A 19,075-nucleotide genomic window follows, 5' to 3' on the forward strand; every position below is an offset into this window, starting at 1 on the left:
TAGTCAAGCAGTGGTTTCAAGACAACCACCTATCGGTGATGGATTGGCCGCCTCAATCTGCGGATCTCAACCCTATCGAGAACCGATGTGAAATCGTCAATCGCAGAATTAATCGTGAAGGTGTTTGTAATAAGGATCAACTGTTTGAACAAATCCAAAAGGCCTGGGCAGCGATTCCACAGAGTTTCATTGATCACCTGATCAAATCTATGTCTCGAAGATGCAAGGCTGTGATTGATTATTGATAGCGAAATACAGCTTGGTCAACATTTTGTCGAGTTGCACTTGTTTTGTCCAGAAGGAAATCAACTTTTTTAAATACTTTTGATTAATTTATTAATTTTCGTGTACAAGTAATGAACTTTGTGATGAATAAAACTTGAAGAACTTTGTCTCCAAACAGTTACATAGTTATTTCTCTAAATTGAAAAAATGCAGCACTTTTATATAAAGAAACTAAATTAGCATTATTTGGTTGCACTCATTTTGTCCGATACTGTATATGTATCTATATGTATGTGTATATATACATATATATATGTATATATATATATATATATATATATATATATATATATATATATATATATATATATATATATATATATATATATATCCCAGCTAGCACACTTACGTTGGGCCAACGTATGTAAAACCATCGCAAACGTCGGCTGTTTTTTCCAATGCAAAACCAATGTTTATCCAATGTCATTTGTTTAATGATGAAATTAATACCGACGGAACTAAAAACAGCTGGCTTATTTACATTGGTTCAACGTATGTAAAAACATCGCAAAAAGTTGATTGTTTTTACGATGTAAACCCAACGTTGGCCCAACGTTAGTAAACCGACGTTGACTTAATGTGTAAACCAACGCTGAATTAATGTATGTAAAAACATCGCAAAAAGTGGATTGTTTTTACGATCTAAACCCAACGTTGATCCATTGTATATAACCCAACGTTGATTCAATATATATAAATTAACGTTGATCCAATGTATGTAAAAACATCGCAAAAGTTTGATTTTTTTTACGACCTAAACCCAACGTTGATCCGATGTTATTAACACGTCGTTGATTTGATGTATGTACATACATTGGAAATATGTTGGATTTTATACAGTGCATTAACATTGCGTTTGTATAGAGAAAAAGCGGGTATACAAATATAGATTTGTATAATTTATGAGAATTATTTTTCATTTAGATATTTCAGTTCATCATAAAATATATTTGCTAATATATTTTTTATGTAATGAAATATCAACCCACGATCAAAGCAAACATGAATAATGTCTCTTTAATCAGATGCAACACATTATTGATTAATAATTTTGGTATAATAACATTTACACATTTATATTGCCTCCATATGGCAATTAGCCGGAGGAGGATAAAATACGATACCCAATTACACATTTACTTTAATTTTCACATTCTAACACCTCGTGCAATGTCTGTCGCTCTTACTCTATGCTATCTTTCTAACTCGACTTAAACTCACGCAATGCCGACTTAAAATACAACGTTGAATTAACGTTGTTTTTTGGTTGTTGGCGATGTCGCATTTGTAACCAAAATGATATAAAAACAACGTTGGCGGTCGATGTTGGGCCAACGCAACGCACAATATTGTTCTAACGTTTTATCAATGTATGTGTGCTAGCTTGGATATATATATATATATATATATATATATAAATATATATATATATATATATATATATATATATATATATATATATATATATATATATATATATATATATATATATATATATATATATATGTATATGTATATATGAGGAGGCTGAATAAGTGCGAATTTCATAACTGCGAATCTGCATAAGTGCGAAGCAGTTGCAAAGACTGGAATAAGTGCGAACTGGCACAAGCGCGAACTGGCATAAGTGCGCCAAAAGAATTTGCAAACATTGGCATAAGTGCGAACTGGCATAAGTGCGAACTGGCATATGTGCGAATCAATTGCAAAAACTGGCATAAGTGCAAAATGGCACAAGCGCGAACTGGCATAAGTGCGCCGAAAGAATTTGCAAACATTGGCATAAGTGCGAATTGGCATAAGTGCGAACTGACATAAGTGCGAATTGGCATAAGTGCGAACTTGCCAATTCGCCACTTATGCCAATTTGCACTTATGCCAATGTTTGCAAATTCTTTCGGCGCACTTATGCCAGTTCGCGCTTGTGCCAGTTCGCACTTATGCCAGTTTTTGCAATTGTTTCGCACTTATGCCAGTTCGCACTTATGCCAGTTCGCACTTATACCAATGTTTGCAAATTCTTTTGGCGCACTTATGCCAGTTCGCGCTTGTGCTAGTTCGCACTTATGCCAGTTTTTGCAAGTGATTCGCACTTATGCCAGTTCGCGCTTGTACCTGTTCGCACTTATGCCAGTCGCACTTATGCAGATTCGCAGTTATGAAATTCGCACTTATTCAGTCGCCCCGTATATATATATACATATATATATATATATATATATATATATATATATATATATATATATATATATATATGTATTTATATATATATGTATACCTCCACCAACACCAGTACCGCCACGAGATCGGAATTCCTTAGAGTACTGATGAAGAATGTCTACAACAGTAGCTTGCTGTTGTTCAGAGAAGAAGATGGATTTGTATCGTGGATCAAGAAATGTACATGCTGCATCAGGCAAAGCTTATATGAATTGCGGAAATCGTCGGTCTAGTTTTAACTTTAATTTTCGAGCAATAAGTGCACCACAACCCTTATGTGAAGGATCATTGATGAATTGCTGCAATTTCTGATTTAAGCCATGCAAAGCTGGAATTTTCATAGACAACGTTGGATAGTTCTTGCCACATAATTCTCTACTTGCTTGTTCAAATGGAGCAAGAATTGTGTGATAGCCTTCAGCAAGCTTCCAGTCTTCATTAGTCAAGTTATCAATTTTTTCACTTATTGCTAGCTCCGCAGATATAGCATCATTTTCTTCGCATAATCTTTTCAGCATAAAGTAATCCGAGTTCCACTTAGTAGCAACATTGATTATCAGTTCTCGTTCTACCTTTCCTAATCGCTTCTGCTCTCTGTGCAAATTCTGTGTAGCCTGGCAGCTATGGTGATAATGTGACACAATACGACGGCTTTTGGAAGGACAGTCTGCATTCCATCAATTTCACTCACGGCATCATTGATGGTTATTGTAAAGTGTGATCAAAACAAGAAAGATCATAAAATGATTGTGAGAGATTCATGGCGCTTTTCATATTACTGCCATTATTACGTAACGCATAAATTGGAACAGTCCGAGGAAGCTCCCAATTATTAATAGTCTTGTCTAAAGATTCAAGAATGCTTTCGTATTGCAACATGTCTAGAGCAAGCATGCGACCAACCGAATTCGTTATAGCGATGGCATTTAGATGACTTGACGACCAATGTGCTTTCTTATTAAAAAGGTCATTAACTTTACTTTGCTTTTTATTTTCATTTTTCAGTTCTTGTTCTGCAAGTTTTCTTTGACAATTCTCTTCATTTCTCGCTACACACTCCTTATGCGCTTTCGGATGAGCAGCACGTAAGTAAGCATAAAGACCTGTTGTTACTCCAGTTGGACACTGAACAGGTAACTTGCATGTTCCTATTTTGCAAATGCCTATAATTCTATTGCCATTCGTTTTTTGTCTACTAAAAAATTCCCAGACAATACTTCGACAATTACCATCGTTACTATCCGCCATTGTGGAACTGTATAACTTTTTTCTTTCACTTTTAAACGATAAAATTCGATTAACTTTGGGTTCGCTTCGAAACAAAGATACTATACTTCGAAAATTCGAATTGTTCAAAACTAAAAAAAAAGTTCGATTCGAAACAAAACTAAAAGTCAGTTTCGAATTCGCAATCGAAGTTTCGAATTTCGCACATCCCTAATATATATAATATATATATATATATATATATATATATATATATATATATATATATATATATATATATATATATATATATATATATATATAATATATATATAATATATATATATTATATATATAATATATATATATAATATAATGTATATATAAATGTTAGGGTCACAAACCCGGCCCCGGGTTTGTGACCTTAACATTTATACATCCATAATAATCCATGTATAAACATTTATACATCCTAAAGTATATTTTTTTAATTCAAAATTCATGTTATATTTTGTAGATATATGCATATATATATATACATAATTTTGATCAACATGATCATCATATCATTATTACTATCATGATCATAATCATCATTATCATCATCATTATTACTATCATCGTTATTATCATCATCTTCATCATCATCAGGCTTTAGCTTTCCTCTTTTATGCTGTTTCTCTAACATTAACAATCTAGAGCATTTTCTTTCTTCAACTAAACCTTATTCATACAACATATAAGGCACTCTTTTCAAGTTTTTTTATTTCTACATGACTTCTCTACATTCTGATACCTAAATCATTTTAATCTTCTCTAACAAACGTTGTCCGATAAGACGCTTTTTTCTAACCTGTCTAAAACTATGCCTTCTTTTCTTGTTGTGTTAGAGTCAAACCACACATTCATTTGTTCATCTTCTACTTTTGCAAAACAAGACCAAATAAATACTAAAGTTTATATAAATAAGAAAGGGTATTGTATCCCACCATCTAAATAAATACTTTCATGGTCAATGTTTGAACGTGCTATCATCACTATTAAAATAAATCAAAACTCATCCTTACTTGGCTTCTTATTCAACAAGTTGCATCCTTTTACTGTACCTGTCCATTCATGCTATAAAAACTTTTATTAGTTCAGTTTTTTTTCCTTGCACAAAAGCCTTTTAACTCTTCCCCATCTTCGTGCTTTCATTTTAATACATCCTGCAACTTTTAAAGTCTTCAGTTAACCATTTTCTAGTATTTTAACCTGTCCTCAATGATAAAGAACTCATAACTTAATAGTGGTTGCTTGCAATCTTGTTGAAAGTAAATTAGAGTTTGAAAATATATAAATATATGCCAGTATGAATAAAGAGTAAATGTAAATATAAAATTATAGTACAAAAAGTATTATAAATTTTTTTCTAGCCCCCGCTATCAACCCCTGCTATATCTTATAATTTTGCCATGGTCGGGGCCGGGTTTGCAAAAAGTCTTTTTGTTAGCCGGGGCCGGGGCCCCCGTCGCTTACTATATATATGTGGGAAAAGATATCTAGTTAGCAAGGAGGAAGCTACTCAACTCTTAATTAAGACTTTATTAGCCACCCCACTTTGTCAATTAGATTTTTTTTATTTTCTACCCACGGCATTCTTATCTCTCTCCCTCTCCCTTCACTGCGTATTAGAGACTTGTGAGTAACTGTTTTTAAAAAACATGTATTTTATTTTATCATTCGCTTCTGATTCTAAAACATTGTATTTTGATATTGATTTACATGGCATAATTGTTATGTTTTTACTATTTTTAATTTCATTTTATATATAATGTAAATCAATATATTATCTATATATTTTTTGTGTTGCTCTTTTATTTCTCTGTTAACTATATCTATTTTGAATTTAATATTTTAAGTCTCAGATTATGTTATTGTTAAAATTTAGTTATGGTGATAAAATAAAAACGCATAATCCTTTTCTGTAATTAGTATACATTTGGACAGGCATTTGTAAAACTTAGCTTCAAACTCCTCATAATATAGTTTGAATTTAAAAATGAAATTATAAAAAACCGTCTTACCCATACAAGTGTGGAACAATGGATATTTACCTCTCGCGCACAAAATATCATTAGTAAAACAGGGCTTGAAATAGGTGATATACATCGTGAAATAAGTGCTGTAAAAATGGTTCACTGGGGCACTGACGTTAAGCATGTCTATATGGTTCACAAAGGGGCACTGACGTTAAGCATATATGACGAGCCCTCGCGAGAAGAAGTGTTATATGAATAGACTTGCGTTGCTAAATATAGTAAATATCAGTTAACTATTTTTATTCAATAGGGTTACTCACACCGTTGGCCTTCAAAATTAGGGTAGCAGTAGTGGGCTCCGTGCTTCCAAGCATCCTTAATTAAAAATGTGGAGTTTTTTGATTTTGAAGATGAACTCTTGTTACAATAAAAATTTACAACTATGCTTAAAATTATTTTTTAAGCAAAATTCTTTTAAAAGTAAGTTAGTTTTTCCAGTAAAGCGAATACAAAAATTAAATGTTTGAATACCCAAGATGTATATAAGGTAGTAAAATAAGGCAGCAAAAAACCATGCTTTAAATGGGATCAAAATTATATAAACAATTATTTCAAAACAAAACTACAAGTATTGTAACTCCGCATTTGTTTGTGAATCATCATGGCGGCATATTTACAATTTAATTTTAGTTAAAGCTAGTAAGGCCAGGTCGGAACACAGCATATAAAATAGCGTTGTTGCGTACGATCTATTTTTCCGACATATTTTATTTTTGGAAATTACAAAAAATTAAAAAAACTAAAGAAAACTTATTAGACTATTATAATAATAGTACCGTATTGTACATCATTGCTTGTTACATCAGCCATGGTGTACAATACTTAAAAGTTCTATATTTAAAAACAGCAAAAGTGTTTTTACGAATAGATTTTTCCCGAGATAGGGTATAACTTTTAAGTGGAAGACTAACTTGTTTTATTTAGAGTTTTATAATATGAATCTCCTACAAGTACAATAGTTGCTCTCCTCTTTTTATTTTAAATTTACTGCTTAATTTAATTACAAATAATATTATATGTTTGAATAATCAAGTTAGCATTATCTCCTGATGAGCTTTGGAATGCTTTTGAAACCATACAGTCCAGAAAAAGTTCTGGTCTTGATGACATAGACTCTAAAGTTGTTAAAAACTTTTATGACGTTATTGAGTATCCCCTAATGTAAATCTTTGTGTCCCTAATGTATATCTAAATGTCCCCTAATGTATATCTAAATGATATCCCCTAATGTATATCTAAATGATATCCCCTAATGTATATCTAAATGTATATCTTTAATCTCTCATTAAAAAATGGAGTTTTTCCTGACCGCCTAAAATTAGCACGCGTAGTTCCAGTATTTAAAAGCGGAGATGACTCGACTTTATCTAACTACAGACCCATCTCCATACTCCCATGCTTCTCAAAAATATTGGAGCGCATAATGTATTATAGACTCTTTACATACCTTCAAAATCATAACATCCTCTACAATAACCAATACGAATTTAAAAAAGACCACTTAACTGAACATGCTGTAATAAAATTAGTAAACGAAATCTTAAGTGGCTTCGACAAAAACAAACACACCCTAGGAGTATTTATCGACCTTTCAAAGGCTTTCGATACAGTGGACCACGAGATCTTTCTATACAAACTTTATAATTATGGTATAAAAAATAATAATTTAAAATGGTTCAGTTGCTATCTAAAAAACCGTAAACAAGCCTTATTTTACAATAAAACATACACTCCCCTTGAAATCGTCACATGTGGTGTTCCCCAGGGGTCTATTCTAGGATCTCTGCTTTTCCTAATCTATATAAATGACATATTTTTATCTTCCAGTATATTGAACTTCATTCTTTTCGCAGATGACACTCAACCTTTCTATACCCACTCTAACATTACTATACTTTTTAATACAGTAAATCAGGAACTCGAAGAGTTGAGCGATTGGTTTAAAGCAAACAAACTTTCTGTCAGTATTAAGGAAAGTAATTATATCTTTTTCACAAAACCATACAATTCAGACAAACTACCATTAAAACTTCCAGATATTCTATTAGACAAAGTTAGACTAAATCGAACGTTCTCAGTTAAATTTCTCGGGGTATTCTTAGATGAACATATTAGCTGGAAAGACCACATTAATATATTAAAAACAAAATATCTAAAAACATTGGAATTATGCATAAAACCAGATATATTTTAAATAATGCATGCCTTAAAAGTTTTTATTTTGCATATATACATAGCTATATTACCTACTGCAATATTGCCTGGGCTAGTACCTACCAATCAAAATTAGATTTAATATATAAAAAACAGAAACAAGCATGCCGTATATTAACAAACGCAAATAGAAATGCCAATTCTAAACATTTAATGAAGGAACTGAGAGTTCTTAATATCTACGAATAAAATATCTATTGCATTCAGTTCATGTTTAAACTCAAAAATGATCTGGTCCCTGAAGTCTTTTATAACTTTTTTCGCCTTATTAATCACAAATATCAAACAAAATACTCTATCAAGAACTACTATATTCCGAAAACCTCTTTAAGACAATCTTAATTCTCAATATCCAGCAGAGGACCCCGATTGTGGAACTCATTTCTAATAAACAAAATAAAAACGATAAACTCATTCCAACATTTTAAATGCGTTGTAAAGCAACAGCTACTTGACCTCAACATTAATGAAACAATCTCTTATTTTTAAAATGTTTTTTTATTTTTAAAATTTTTCCTTTTTCAATTTAAATCTTCCCTTTTTCTTGAAATTCTATTATATTACTTGCTTGGTTATTTAATGATGTTCATTGTAAAAGAAGTAAAAAAAAAAATAAAAAATAAAAAAATTTATATGTATTATAAATATTTTATTATATTTGTATTTGGTTTATATTTTGTTATATTTTGTCAACGACAAAAATGGGGCAAGATGATAAGACTATTGTCTTCTACTTGCTCCAGTCATATATTTCACGGTAAAATGTTGTACAAACTTATATTAATAATGTCGAATATATATAAACTCAAAAAAAAAAAAAAATTTGGATTTTTTAGTTAATTTCAGATTTTAAAGGAAATCAAGAGGCGTTGGAAGAAGCAAAAAATAGACATAAAGAAATATTATTACTTGAAAAAAGTGTTGCGGTATACTTTTGAATACTTTTAAATACTTGAAGTTTTTTGATACATAGTTGAAACCTCAAAATTTGCATTGATGATTTTCGTTTGTTCGTTTAGTTTGATATATATATACAGTAGAAAAGTAAAAAAAGTCGTAGAAAAGTTAAGAAAGTTGGGGAGGGGGGGTTGATATGGAAATTAGGGGAGGCTTAAGCAGAAATTTTTTAAAAGTAAGGGGTGGGGGAGGCTGAGGTAGGGCTATCACCTCTAACGCCCCCTGTTTCTACACTAGTGCATATGTATATATGTGTATGTGTATATATATATATATATATATATATATATATATATATATATATATATATATATATATATCTTAATGTCTCATTTAACCTTTCTGAAAATTCATATAAGCCTTTCAAAAAACCAAACGATGAACTATTATATATTAACATTAACTCTAACCATCCACCCCAAGTTCTAAAACAAATCCCGATTTCAATTAATAACAGATTAAACCAAAACTCCTCAAATGAAAATGTATTCAATTCCTCTAAACGAATATTTGAAGATGCCCTAAAAAAAGTGGTTTTGAAAATTTTGAACTAAAATTTGACCCTGAAAAAAAAAATACAAAAAAACGAAATAGAACTAGAAATGTAATTTGGTTCAACCCCCCATATAGCAGAAATGTTTCTACTAACATAGGAAAAGTGTTTTTAAAATTGGGCGATAAGCATTTCCCGCGATCTAATAAATTACATAAAATTTTTAATCGAAATACAATTAACGTTAGCTACAGTTGCACAAAAAATATGGAAAGAATTATAAAAGGTCACAATAAGGCTTTGTTAAACAAAAAAGAAATCCTAAATGAAAAAACTACAGAAAATTGTAATTGTAAACAAAAAATCAATTGTCCAATGAGTGGAAGTTGTTTATTGAACTTGTTGCTCTCACGTTTGGGGTAGGGTGAGCAAAAACATTGGGAATTTTAAATAATAAATAATCTTTATTTAACATAAGTATATACATTTAAATGTTTGAAGTTTGCTCCATGTCTATAAGTTACCTATCTCAAAGACCAAAATATGCTTAATACTGGTTTGAGGTAAATTAAGCGTTATTCAAAAAAACAATTTAAAAAAAAGAAAGGTTTTTGTTTAAAAGTTAACAAAAAACAAAAAACTTTTTTTAAAGAAAACACTAAAAATATAATATAAAACTATACGGCTCAATAAACGCTAGAGTGTAAAGTTTTATACCATTATTGTTCCTGTTTTTGTATAAATATAAGGCGGAAACACCTTAACCTAACACCAATCTAATAAGAGCTCGTTGTTTCATTACATAAAAATGTTGTCAGATAAATATTTAACTACTTGGAATAATTTTAAAAAAGATTTTATAGTTCCATAAATTTACTTAGTCATGATTGCGAAGAGATTTATAAATAAATGGAAAAAAAGGCAACTTGTCAAACATACCGAGTTAAAAAATAAGAAAACAAAACTAAGCAGAGAAAATTAAAACTAAAAATGTTGCAATCATTTTAATAAAAAAAATCTCAGATAAATCTCTAGTTTACCTTGTTTAATTGTCACTAGTTTACCTTGTTTAATTGTCACTAGTTTACCTTGTTTAATTGTCACTAGTTTACCTTCATGTTTAATTGTCATTTTATGAGTTCAGATAGAAACATGACATAAAATTTAGGTGCAGTTAACATAAAGACTTTTATTTAATTCAGTTTGATTGTATTAACGAAGAAGATTTTTTGTTGGCATATTTCAACTGCCTTCTCGGGGAGAATCAAGGGGGCAAATTTGTTTTTTATTTTATTTTGTTACATCTTAACAACAGAAGCTGTTATCCGGGGAAGGAGGGTATGGTGGTGTGTGGTTATGTGTGTGGGTGTGACCCCACATCCTCCAAAGAAGGTGATTTTCAAGACATAGTTGGTTTTTTGAAAAGTATAGTCGTTATGTGTCAAATACCAAATGGGTATTTGACACATAACATTCGACAGTCCTGACCAACTAGTAAAGGGGAAATTTATAGATTATTAGAATGGATTTGGGGGCAAGCAAGACCATAAATTTTAATATAGTTTCATAACATTTTTAAATAGTCTGCCTTATTTTTTAACTCGGTATGTTTCGAATATTGTCAAACATACCGAGTTAAAAAATAAGAAAACAAAACTAAGCAGAGAAAATTAAAACTAAAAATGTTGCAATCATTTTAATAAAAAAAATCTCAGATAAATCTGTATAACCTCAGATAATCTTGTATACAAAAATGCCTTGTTTATACAACCAACAAAAGCTTCATCCCTGTAAACACACGACGTCTTAAAGACGTCTAAAAAACGTCTTTTAGACGTCTAGACGTCGAAAAGACGTTTTTTAGACGTCTTTAAGACGCCATGTGTTTACTGGGATCAGTCATCTTCATTAATTCTTGACAATGATCTTTAGTAGAAGACTAAACTAAGCTGCTGAAATAATTGTTTAACTGAAAAATAATTTTCATTGCAATCATTTAATAAATCAGTAAAAACTTACCTTCAAATAAGAATAAACTTGCAGGTAATAGTGCTATCGGTCCAGTAGGAAGAAAGCGTTGCCGTTATTGATCTAGAAGGACATTATCTACTAAAAAATTTTTTTCAAGTTCCTTAGTTAATAATCACATAAAATGAGAAAAGAAAGTACTTAACATATATTATTAGCATATAATAATAAAATAAAATAAACTATTAACATAAATAATACTATATGTCTCAGATCAAACCCTGTATAATCCTGTATTTATATCTTAGCTGAGCCTTATACAGCAAAGCTCTTTTTATTTAAATAGAAAACGTTAATTACGAAAATACAATCTTTCAGAGAAATATTATCTAAAATGTCTCAGAATGCAAATCGAAAATCTTAAGAAGAAAACAAGGGCAGATCCATAGATGGGGCAATGGGGGCTATTGTTCTCCCTTAGAATTTTTGACATTAATTTTTTTCTATGTATGTAACTCAACATGTTGTTTGAAAAAGATTAAATTGAATTAGTTCTAAAAGGCAGACTATTTAAAAATGTTATGAAACTATATTAAAATTTATGGTCTTGCTTGCCCCCAAATCCATTCTAATAATCTATAAATTTCCCCTTTACTAGTTGGTCAGGACTGTCGAATGTTATGTGTCAAATACCCATTTGGTATTTGACACATAACGACTATACTTTTCAAAAAACCAACTATGTCTTGAAAATCACCTTCTTTGGAGGATGTGGGGTCACACCCACACACATAACCACACACCACCATACCCTCCTTCCCCGGATAACAGCTTCTGTTGTTAAGATGTAACAAAATAAAATAAAAAACAAATTTGCCCCCTTGATTCTCCCCGAGAAGGCAGTTGAAATATGCCAACAAAAAATCTTCTTCGTTAATACAATCAAACTGAATTAAATAAAAGTCTTTATGTTAACTGCACCTAAATTTTATGTCATGTTTCTATCTGAACTCATAAAATGACAATTAAACATGAAGGTAAACTAGTGACAATTAAACAAGGTAAACTAGTGACAATTAAACAAGGTAAACTAGTGACAATTAAACAAGGTAAACTAGTGACAGTTAAACAAGGTAAACTAGTGACAATTAAACAAGGTAAACTAGTGACAATTAAACAAGGTAAACTAGTGACAATTAAACAAGGTAAACTAGTGACAATTAAACAAGGTAAACTAGTGACAATTAAACAAGGTAAACTAGTGACAATTAAACAAGGTAAACTAGTGACAATTAAACAAGGTAAACTAGTGACAATTAAACAAGGTAAACTAGTGACAATTAAACAAGGTAAACTAGTGATACTTGAAATGAAAGCAAACATTTCATTTCATTTGGATTGGAAATCGCAATTTTTATCTGGAATTTTTTTCTGATAATTTTTTTTTTTTTTTGTACTCAATGATTTAACGTAGTTATTTTTGTTAAATATTAAATTCTATTTCTAATCTAGTCATACAGTTTTCACACCAATTTTAATTTATGTTGAAGCGTTTATTTTTGTTTATGTTATGCTTCACATTCGAAAATTCACAGTTTTTAAACAACACACTCGATGTAGTTGAGGAAATTTTTTGCAAAACTTTTTCAGAAAAATTATTATTTTTAAATGTCGCTCATTTTTATAATATTTATTATTTAAAAAAACGTTGTCGTTCAAAAGAGCATTATGAATAGTATTAAAAAAAGACAACCGGAAACGTTTTTCATAAAAAATTTTTATTACATTGTTTTGAAAAGTTCTATTTTTAGAATTCTGTTCGCTACCTCAACTTTTAGTTTAAAAAAAGTGTTTTATTTTTTGTATTAAATTATAGAATTATAATTATAGTTATGATTTGCGATGAGTGAGATCTTCTAAACTTTCAAATAAGCAATTTACAGTTGATGTATAACCATAAAAACCAAGATTTTTTCATAATAAATAAGTTTTTGATATTTCCGTCGTTTCTAATGTTTAATATAAATTAAAAGTACGAATGTTGTAAAGTATGGCGTATTAAAACCTTTTCTTTGTTGAGCGAAACAAACGAATAAGAACGTTTTTAATAACATCTCGTACAACTTCAAATATTACATGTTCAAAGATTTCAACTTTTAGGTTTCGAAGATTCTAACTTTTAAATCAAAGATTTCAACTTTATTTAAATTTTAACAACTAAATATATTTTATGAGTATTTTTGATCACATTTGCTGAAAAATTTGAATTTTTCTCAACAATGGAATCAAAACTGTAGAGTTTTTTTGCCTTTAAGACAATGAACTTCATGCACATAACGCACACTGACTTAACAAAAATGATTTTTTCAAATCTTAAACTTGAAATAAATATTTAAAAAAGTGTAAAGATCAGTCATATGTATTCATGGAAAAACAGTGCATTTACAAGTAAGCTATTATATTAAACTAACTTGCTCCAGACTCTACTATTAAGTTCAATCAGAGGCTGCCTTTGGGGGGGGGGGGGCGGGGCCATTCCGGATTTTGCCGGGGCCTCAGGATTTTTAGGGCCTCATAATTTTAAAATTTAAATATATATTTCTTAATAAAAATATTAACATTTTTACATGTCTGTCAAATCTTATTCTTTAGATTTGCGAGCTTTGAACATTTGAACAACTTGAATGAGAAAAGCATACCAACCGGAATAAATATACTATAACTATGGATATACTCGTTTTTCCAAAGTACTTTGGCTTTTTTACTTTCAGTCAGTTCTGTTTTGTTTCTCCATCCTTGTTGGCACAGAAGGAAATTGCTTGCTACATCAAAACTCATCAGACAGTAATTATGATTGGGAGAAAGTTTGAATCTGGTCAAGAGAAAAAGAAAACTCGAGGAAGAAAAATACCTCGCCACTCAGAAGAATTTAATTTTGCGTCACATTAAGCCACTGAGTGATGCAAATATTCAAGAGATCGCTACTTCTAAAGTTGCACATCGTCCTCATCCTGATGATACCTCTCATCTTGAAGATCCACAACCTCAAGATGATCTTGACAATCTTCCTGCGCTTGAAGATGATCCAGAGACCCTACCTTATCATCATGGAGAAGACAATCCAGGTCCAATACAGCTTGAAGAAGATCCAGATACACTACCTCATCATCATGGAAAATACAACCCAGGTCCAATACAGCTTGAAGAAGATGATAATGGGATTTATGGCCCTCAACCCGAAGATGATCAACAGCCCCTCTAAGTTTCAGAAAATAATCTTGTTGAAGAAAATATTACGTTTTCATCAACATCACAGTAAGTAGGAAATTATTTTATGTATGAAAACAGTACAGTCCCTATTATCCGTCACTCGGTTATCCGAAAAGAATTTTTTTCCATTTTTTTTTTTTTAATTGTTAATTTACCTTTCCTTTTCATAGTTTCTATTGATATTTTGCGTATTTTTGCCTTGTTTTGCGTTATTTAAATAATATAAATACGCACAATCACATTAAGAACTGTAACCTACTAATGCATATAAAAAATTTTTTTTTTTTATTCTTCATATCCTTGTTATCCGACAATTTTTTCTCTTATCCGACACCCCTTGGTCCAGTATTAGTTGGATAATCGAGACTCTACTGTATAAATCTTTCTTCTCTTATGAAAGATCCAGTTCTAATTTCCTTAATTGTTGCATTTCAGAATTGAGGATCCTGCTCTTTGGCCCAAAATGTTAATGAATTCATTTAGAGAAATTCTGGTTCAACAAGGTCCTATAAAACTGAAGGAGGAAGATTTTCCAAAAGATGACGATGGATGAAAATTCTCTGTGATGTATTATAAAGGGCATTTTCCAAATGGGGAAACCTATGAAAGAAAATGGTTAGTTTATTCCAAGCATTCAAACAGCATATTTTGTTTTCATTACAAAATATTTTCTATCGGAAAAAAGAGCACAAAATTAACTGAAAATGGATATTCTGATTGGAAACATATAACATCAGATCTCAAGGACCATGAGAAGTCCGTTAACCACAAGGAATGCTTTGGAAAGTGGTTGGATTTGGCTGCAAGAATGAAGAAAAATGAGACTGTCAATGAATGCGACTTAAAAAAAATCAAATTAGAAGCGGAGTATTGGCAAAACATTTTAAAGAGAATAATTTCAGTTATAAAATTTCTTGCCTCTCACAATTTAGCATTTCAAGGACACACTGATAAATTATTTTCTAAAGGCAATGGAAATTTTTTGGGCTTGATTGAAATGATTTCAGAATTTGATCCAATACTTCACGAGCATCTAAGAAAAATTAAATCACACGAAGTAAGTGATCACTATCTTGGCAAAAACATTCAAAACCAAAATATTCAACTTTTGGGTTCAGAGATAAAGAAATCTATAATTTTAAATTGTCAGAATGCAAAATATTATTCAATAATTATGGATTGCATTACAGACGTAACTCTCCAAGAACAATTAACCTTAGTTCTTAGATTTTACAACTGCAAGTTGTTTGAAGTTGAAGAGCATTTTATTGGATTTGTTGATGTAAATAGGACAACCGGTGAAGTTTTAGCAGAAACTTTCCTGAAACATTTGACAGAAACAAGTCTAGATATATTAAATTGTCGATGTCGATCATATAATAATGAAGCAAAGATGAAAGGGATTCATTCTTGAGTGCAAAAAAGAATAAGAGACATTAATCCTAGAGCGTTTTTTGTGTCATGTAGTGCCCACAGTTTGAATTTGATGGTATGTGATGCTGCAAAATCTTCTTCGAAAGCAGTGTCATTTTTTGGTTTGGTACAAGAAGTTTATAACTTTTTCTCAGATTCTAATATCAGATGGAGCATTTTAATGAAATCATTGCAAACTTTGACTTTGAAGCCACTGTCTGATACTCGATGGGAGTCTCGAGTGGAAAGCTTAAAGACATTAAAATATAAATATTCCAAAGTTTATGATGCTCTAGTTGAAATTGCTAACAGTTCAGAGTATGATACATCTACCAAATTTCAGGCAAACAATCTAGCCAAGCATATGTCCAAATTTACATTATGGTAAGCTTGAGTGTATGGTATGACATATCATTTCTATTAAATTTGGTCAGCAAAAAGATACAGTCTCCAGACTATGATCTATCAACAGCACAAACCGAAATTGACCAACTACTCAATTATTTTAATGACTTTCATGATAAAGGAATTAAGGATGCCAAACTTTTTTGCTATGGAAATTGCAGAAGAATTAGAAGTAAGTCCTCAGTTTGAAGCTGAAAATACAGTTCGTCCCCGAAAGATAAAACTAATTTTTCCTATCAATCTGCAGATGAACCAATTTTAAATCCAGAAACACAATATGTGGTGGACGTTTTCAATGTACTAGTAGATCAAGCGCTATCATTTTTAACAAGTCAATTTAATCAACTGAAAGAACTTTCTGAGCTTTTTGGATTCTTTTATAAAATTCCAGAAGTCACCCAAAATACTGAAGCACTTAAGAAACATAGCAAGGATTTAGAGGTTGCCTTAACTGAAGATGGACATTCAGATGCGATTTCAAATCAGATATTTGATGAAATCAAAGCAATATCCAGTATGGCTCCATGAAAATTGCTCCCTAAGGCACTGACCAAATTTATTTTAGAAAATCAATACAAACAATCTTTTTCAAATTTAGTTATAGCATTGGGAGTTTCATTGACATTGTCACTCATTGTTGCTTCCGCAGAAAGAAGTTTCTCAAAACTTAAATTAATTAAAACCTACTTAAGGTCAAATATATTACAGTGCAGACTTACAGGTTTAGCTGAGATATCAATTGAAATTGACGAGTTAAAGAACATAGATATTAGTGCATTAGTTGAAACATTTGTTTATATTAAAGCTCGTAAAGTCAAGTTTCAATGAAGTCATGACTATAATAATAATTTAATAAAAATAATTAAAAAAAAATTTTTCATTTTAGGGGGGCCTCACATTTTGATCTTGCCCAGGACCTCTAAAGTTCAAAGGCAACCTCTGAGTTCAATTAAGGATTTCTATTGTTATTTTAGGTTGTTATTTGGAAGGTACTAGAGGATTCATTTCAGCTTATTCCAGACGATTGGGGATTAGTAACAATAAGAATATTGCATCTGAAAACTTGCTTCAAATAATAAGATGTAAATGCAAAGATAATTCTTAAAATAAGTACGGGACAAATTTATGCAGTTGTCACAAACACGGATTGTTATGTTTAGAAGCAGGTTGGAAATCTTAAGGACAAACGTGTGTGAAACCATATAATGTATATATTACAGTAATATAACAAAAATATGCAACAATAACAAAGTAAAATTGTGTACAAAAAACTTTTAATTTATTTCTTACCGATTTTTTTAAAAATCATATTTTAGAAACAAGTGTCACAGTCAAGCGATGACAGAAGCGAATGTGACGTAAGTGACACCGAAGTTTGAACGCAATGTTTGACATTTATTTATTGTTAATTAATACATTTTATTTTTAAATTGTTATTTCATTTTTAAAATTTTTCAGAACTTAAAATATTTTAAGGTATATTTCTAATTACCGTGATATTAGTACAACCTATTTACTAATGATAAAACATAAACTAAAATTTATCATGGAAAAATTTAAATAACTCATTTACCTCAAGGGCTATCAACGGGGAGGGGGATTTATTTGTTCTTAAGGTGGCTACCCACTATTTAAAAAAAATATTGATAGAATCGCTTTTTTACCTCATACTTAAACATTTTAGTAGCATTGGAATCAAAACAGATAAAAAAATACAAGTTTTTCATATTTTCAACATACGTCATTAATTATGTGCATAATTAACTTAAAAACAGCATATTTTTCAACAAGGATAACTAACTGCCAAATTTTTCAAATTAAGTCAAACTTTTCAAAAACATTGTTTATTGTATGAACTATGTGCTGAGTCAAAAAAAAAATTATATATTTTTTTTAATGCTCTGGAATTTGCAATTTAGTGTAATGCTTAAATTAAATACCAAAATAGCCCAAGTTACCCAAATTTTTATTTGAATAGGATACCATAGTGTAAATATTTTTAACTCAGCACATTCACCTAACTAAATTTTATCTCTGTTAAAAATTTCAAAGAAAAATATTAAACCAAACTAAAGATATCTTTGTTAGAAGATAGAAAATTTGTAAATAGAGAAAAACACTAAAACAGATAAAATCAAAAAATAGCATACAGTTTAAGTAAAAGAACCAGAGGCATAAAATTCATCCTCATTTTCATTTGTTTTATCACTGTAACCTTTTTTAATTGATCTTAGCTTTCTTCTTCGTTTTTTGGCTGGCTCTGCTGACTTTTTGTTCATCTCTCTAACGCTTTTAACATCAATATTTTGCAGTCCTTTAAAAGTATACTTTCCAGGTACAATACCGATCTTTATAAATATAGGGAGTAGTCCCTGGGAATCTTCATTAAAGCAAATAACAGCAGATGCTGCAGCCATCTCTAATAAATCTTTTCCTGTAAGAACTCCTTTTGAACATTTGGTCCATATCATACCATTCAGAGATTCATTTGCATTTTGTGTTTTACCATGCAAGCATTTTTTAGTTTGCAAGATCCTGATATGAAAAGATTGGTTTAAGGATA

The 19,075-nt window shown here is 30.5% G+C and overlaps 2 protein-coding genes across 2 annotated transcripts; both read left to right on the top strand.

The window, feature by feature from the left end:
- Positions 1-15,259: 15,259 nt before the first annotated feature.
- On the top strand, positions 15,260-16,108 carry LOC136078446 (zinc finger MYM-type protein 1-like). The gene has a single exon (XM_065794219.1). The coding sequence runs from the start codon at positions 15,260-15,262 to the stop codon at positions 16,106-16,108; it is 849 nt and encodes a 282-aa protein (XP_065650291.1).
- Positions 16,109-16,180: 72 nt separating this feature from the next.
- Positions 16,181-17,340, top strand: LOC136078447 (uncharacterized). Its single transcript, XM_065794220.1, has 4 exons — positions 16,181-16,491; positions 16,542-16,684; positions 16,760-17,026; positions 17,111-17,340. The coding sequence occupies exons 1-4, from the start codon at positions 16,181-16,183 to the stop codon at positions 17,338-17,340; spliced, it is 951 nt and encodes a 316-aa protein (XP_065650292.1).
- Positions 17,341-19,075: the final 1,735 nt, after the last annotated feature.

Source organism: Hydra vulgaris, chromosome 03, assembly GCF_038396675.1.
Source record: "Hydra vulgaris chromosome 03, alternate assembly HydraT2T_AEP".
Lineage (NCBI taxonomy): Eukaryota > Metazoa > Cnidaria > Hydrozoa > Anthoathecata > Hydridae > Hydra > Hydra vulgaris.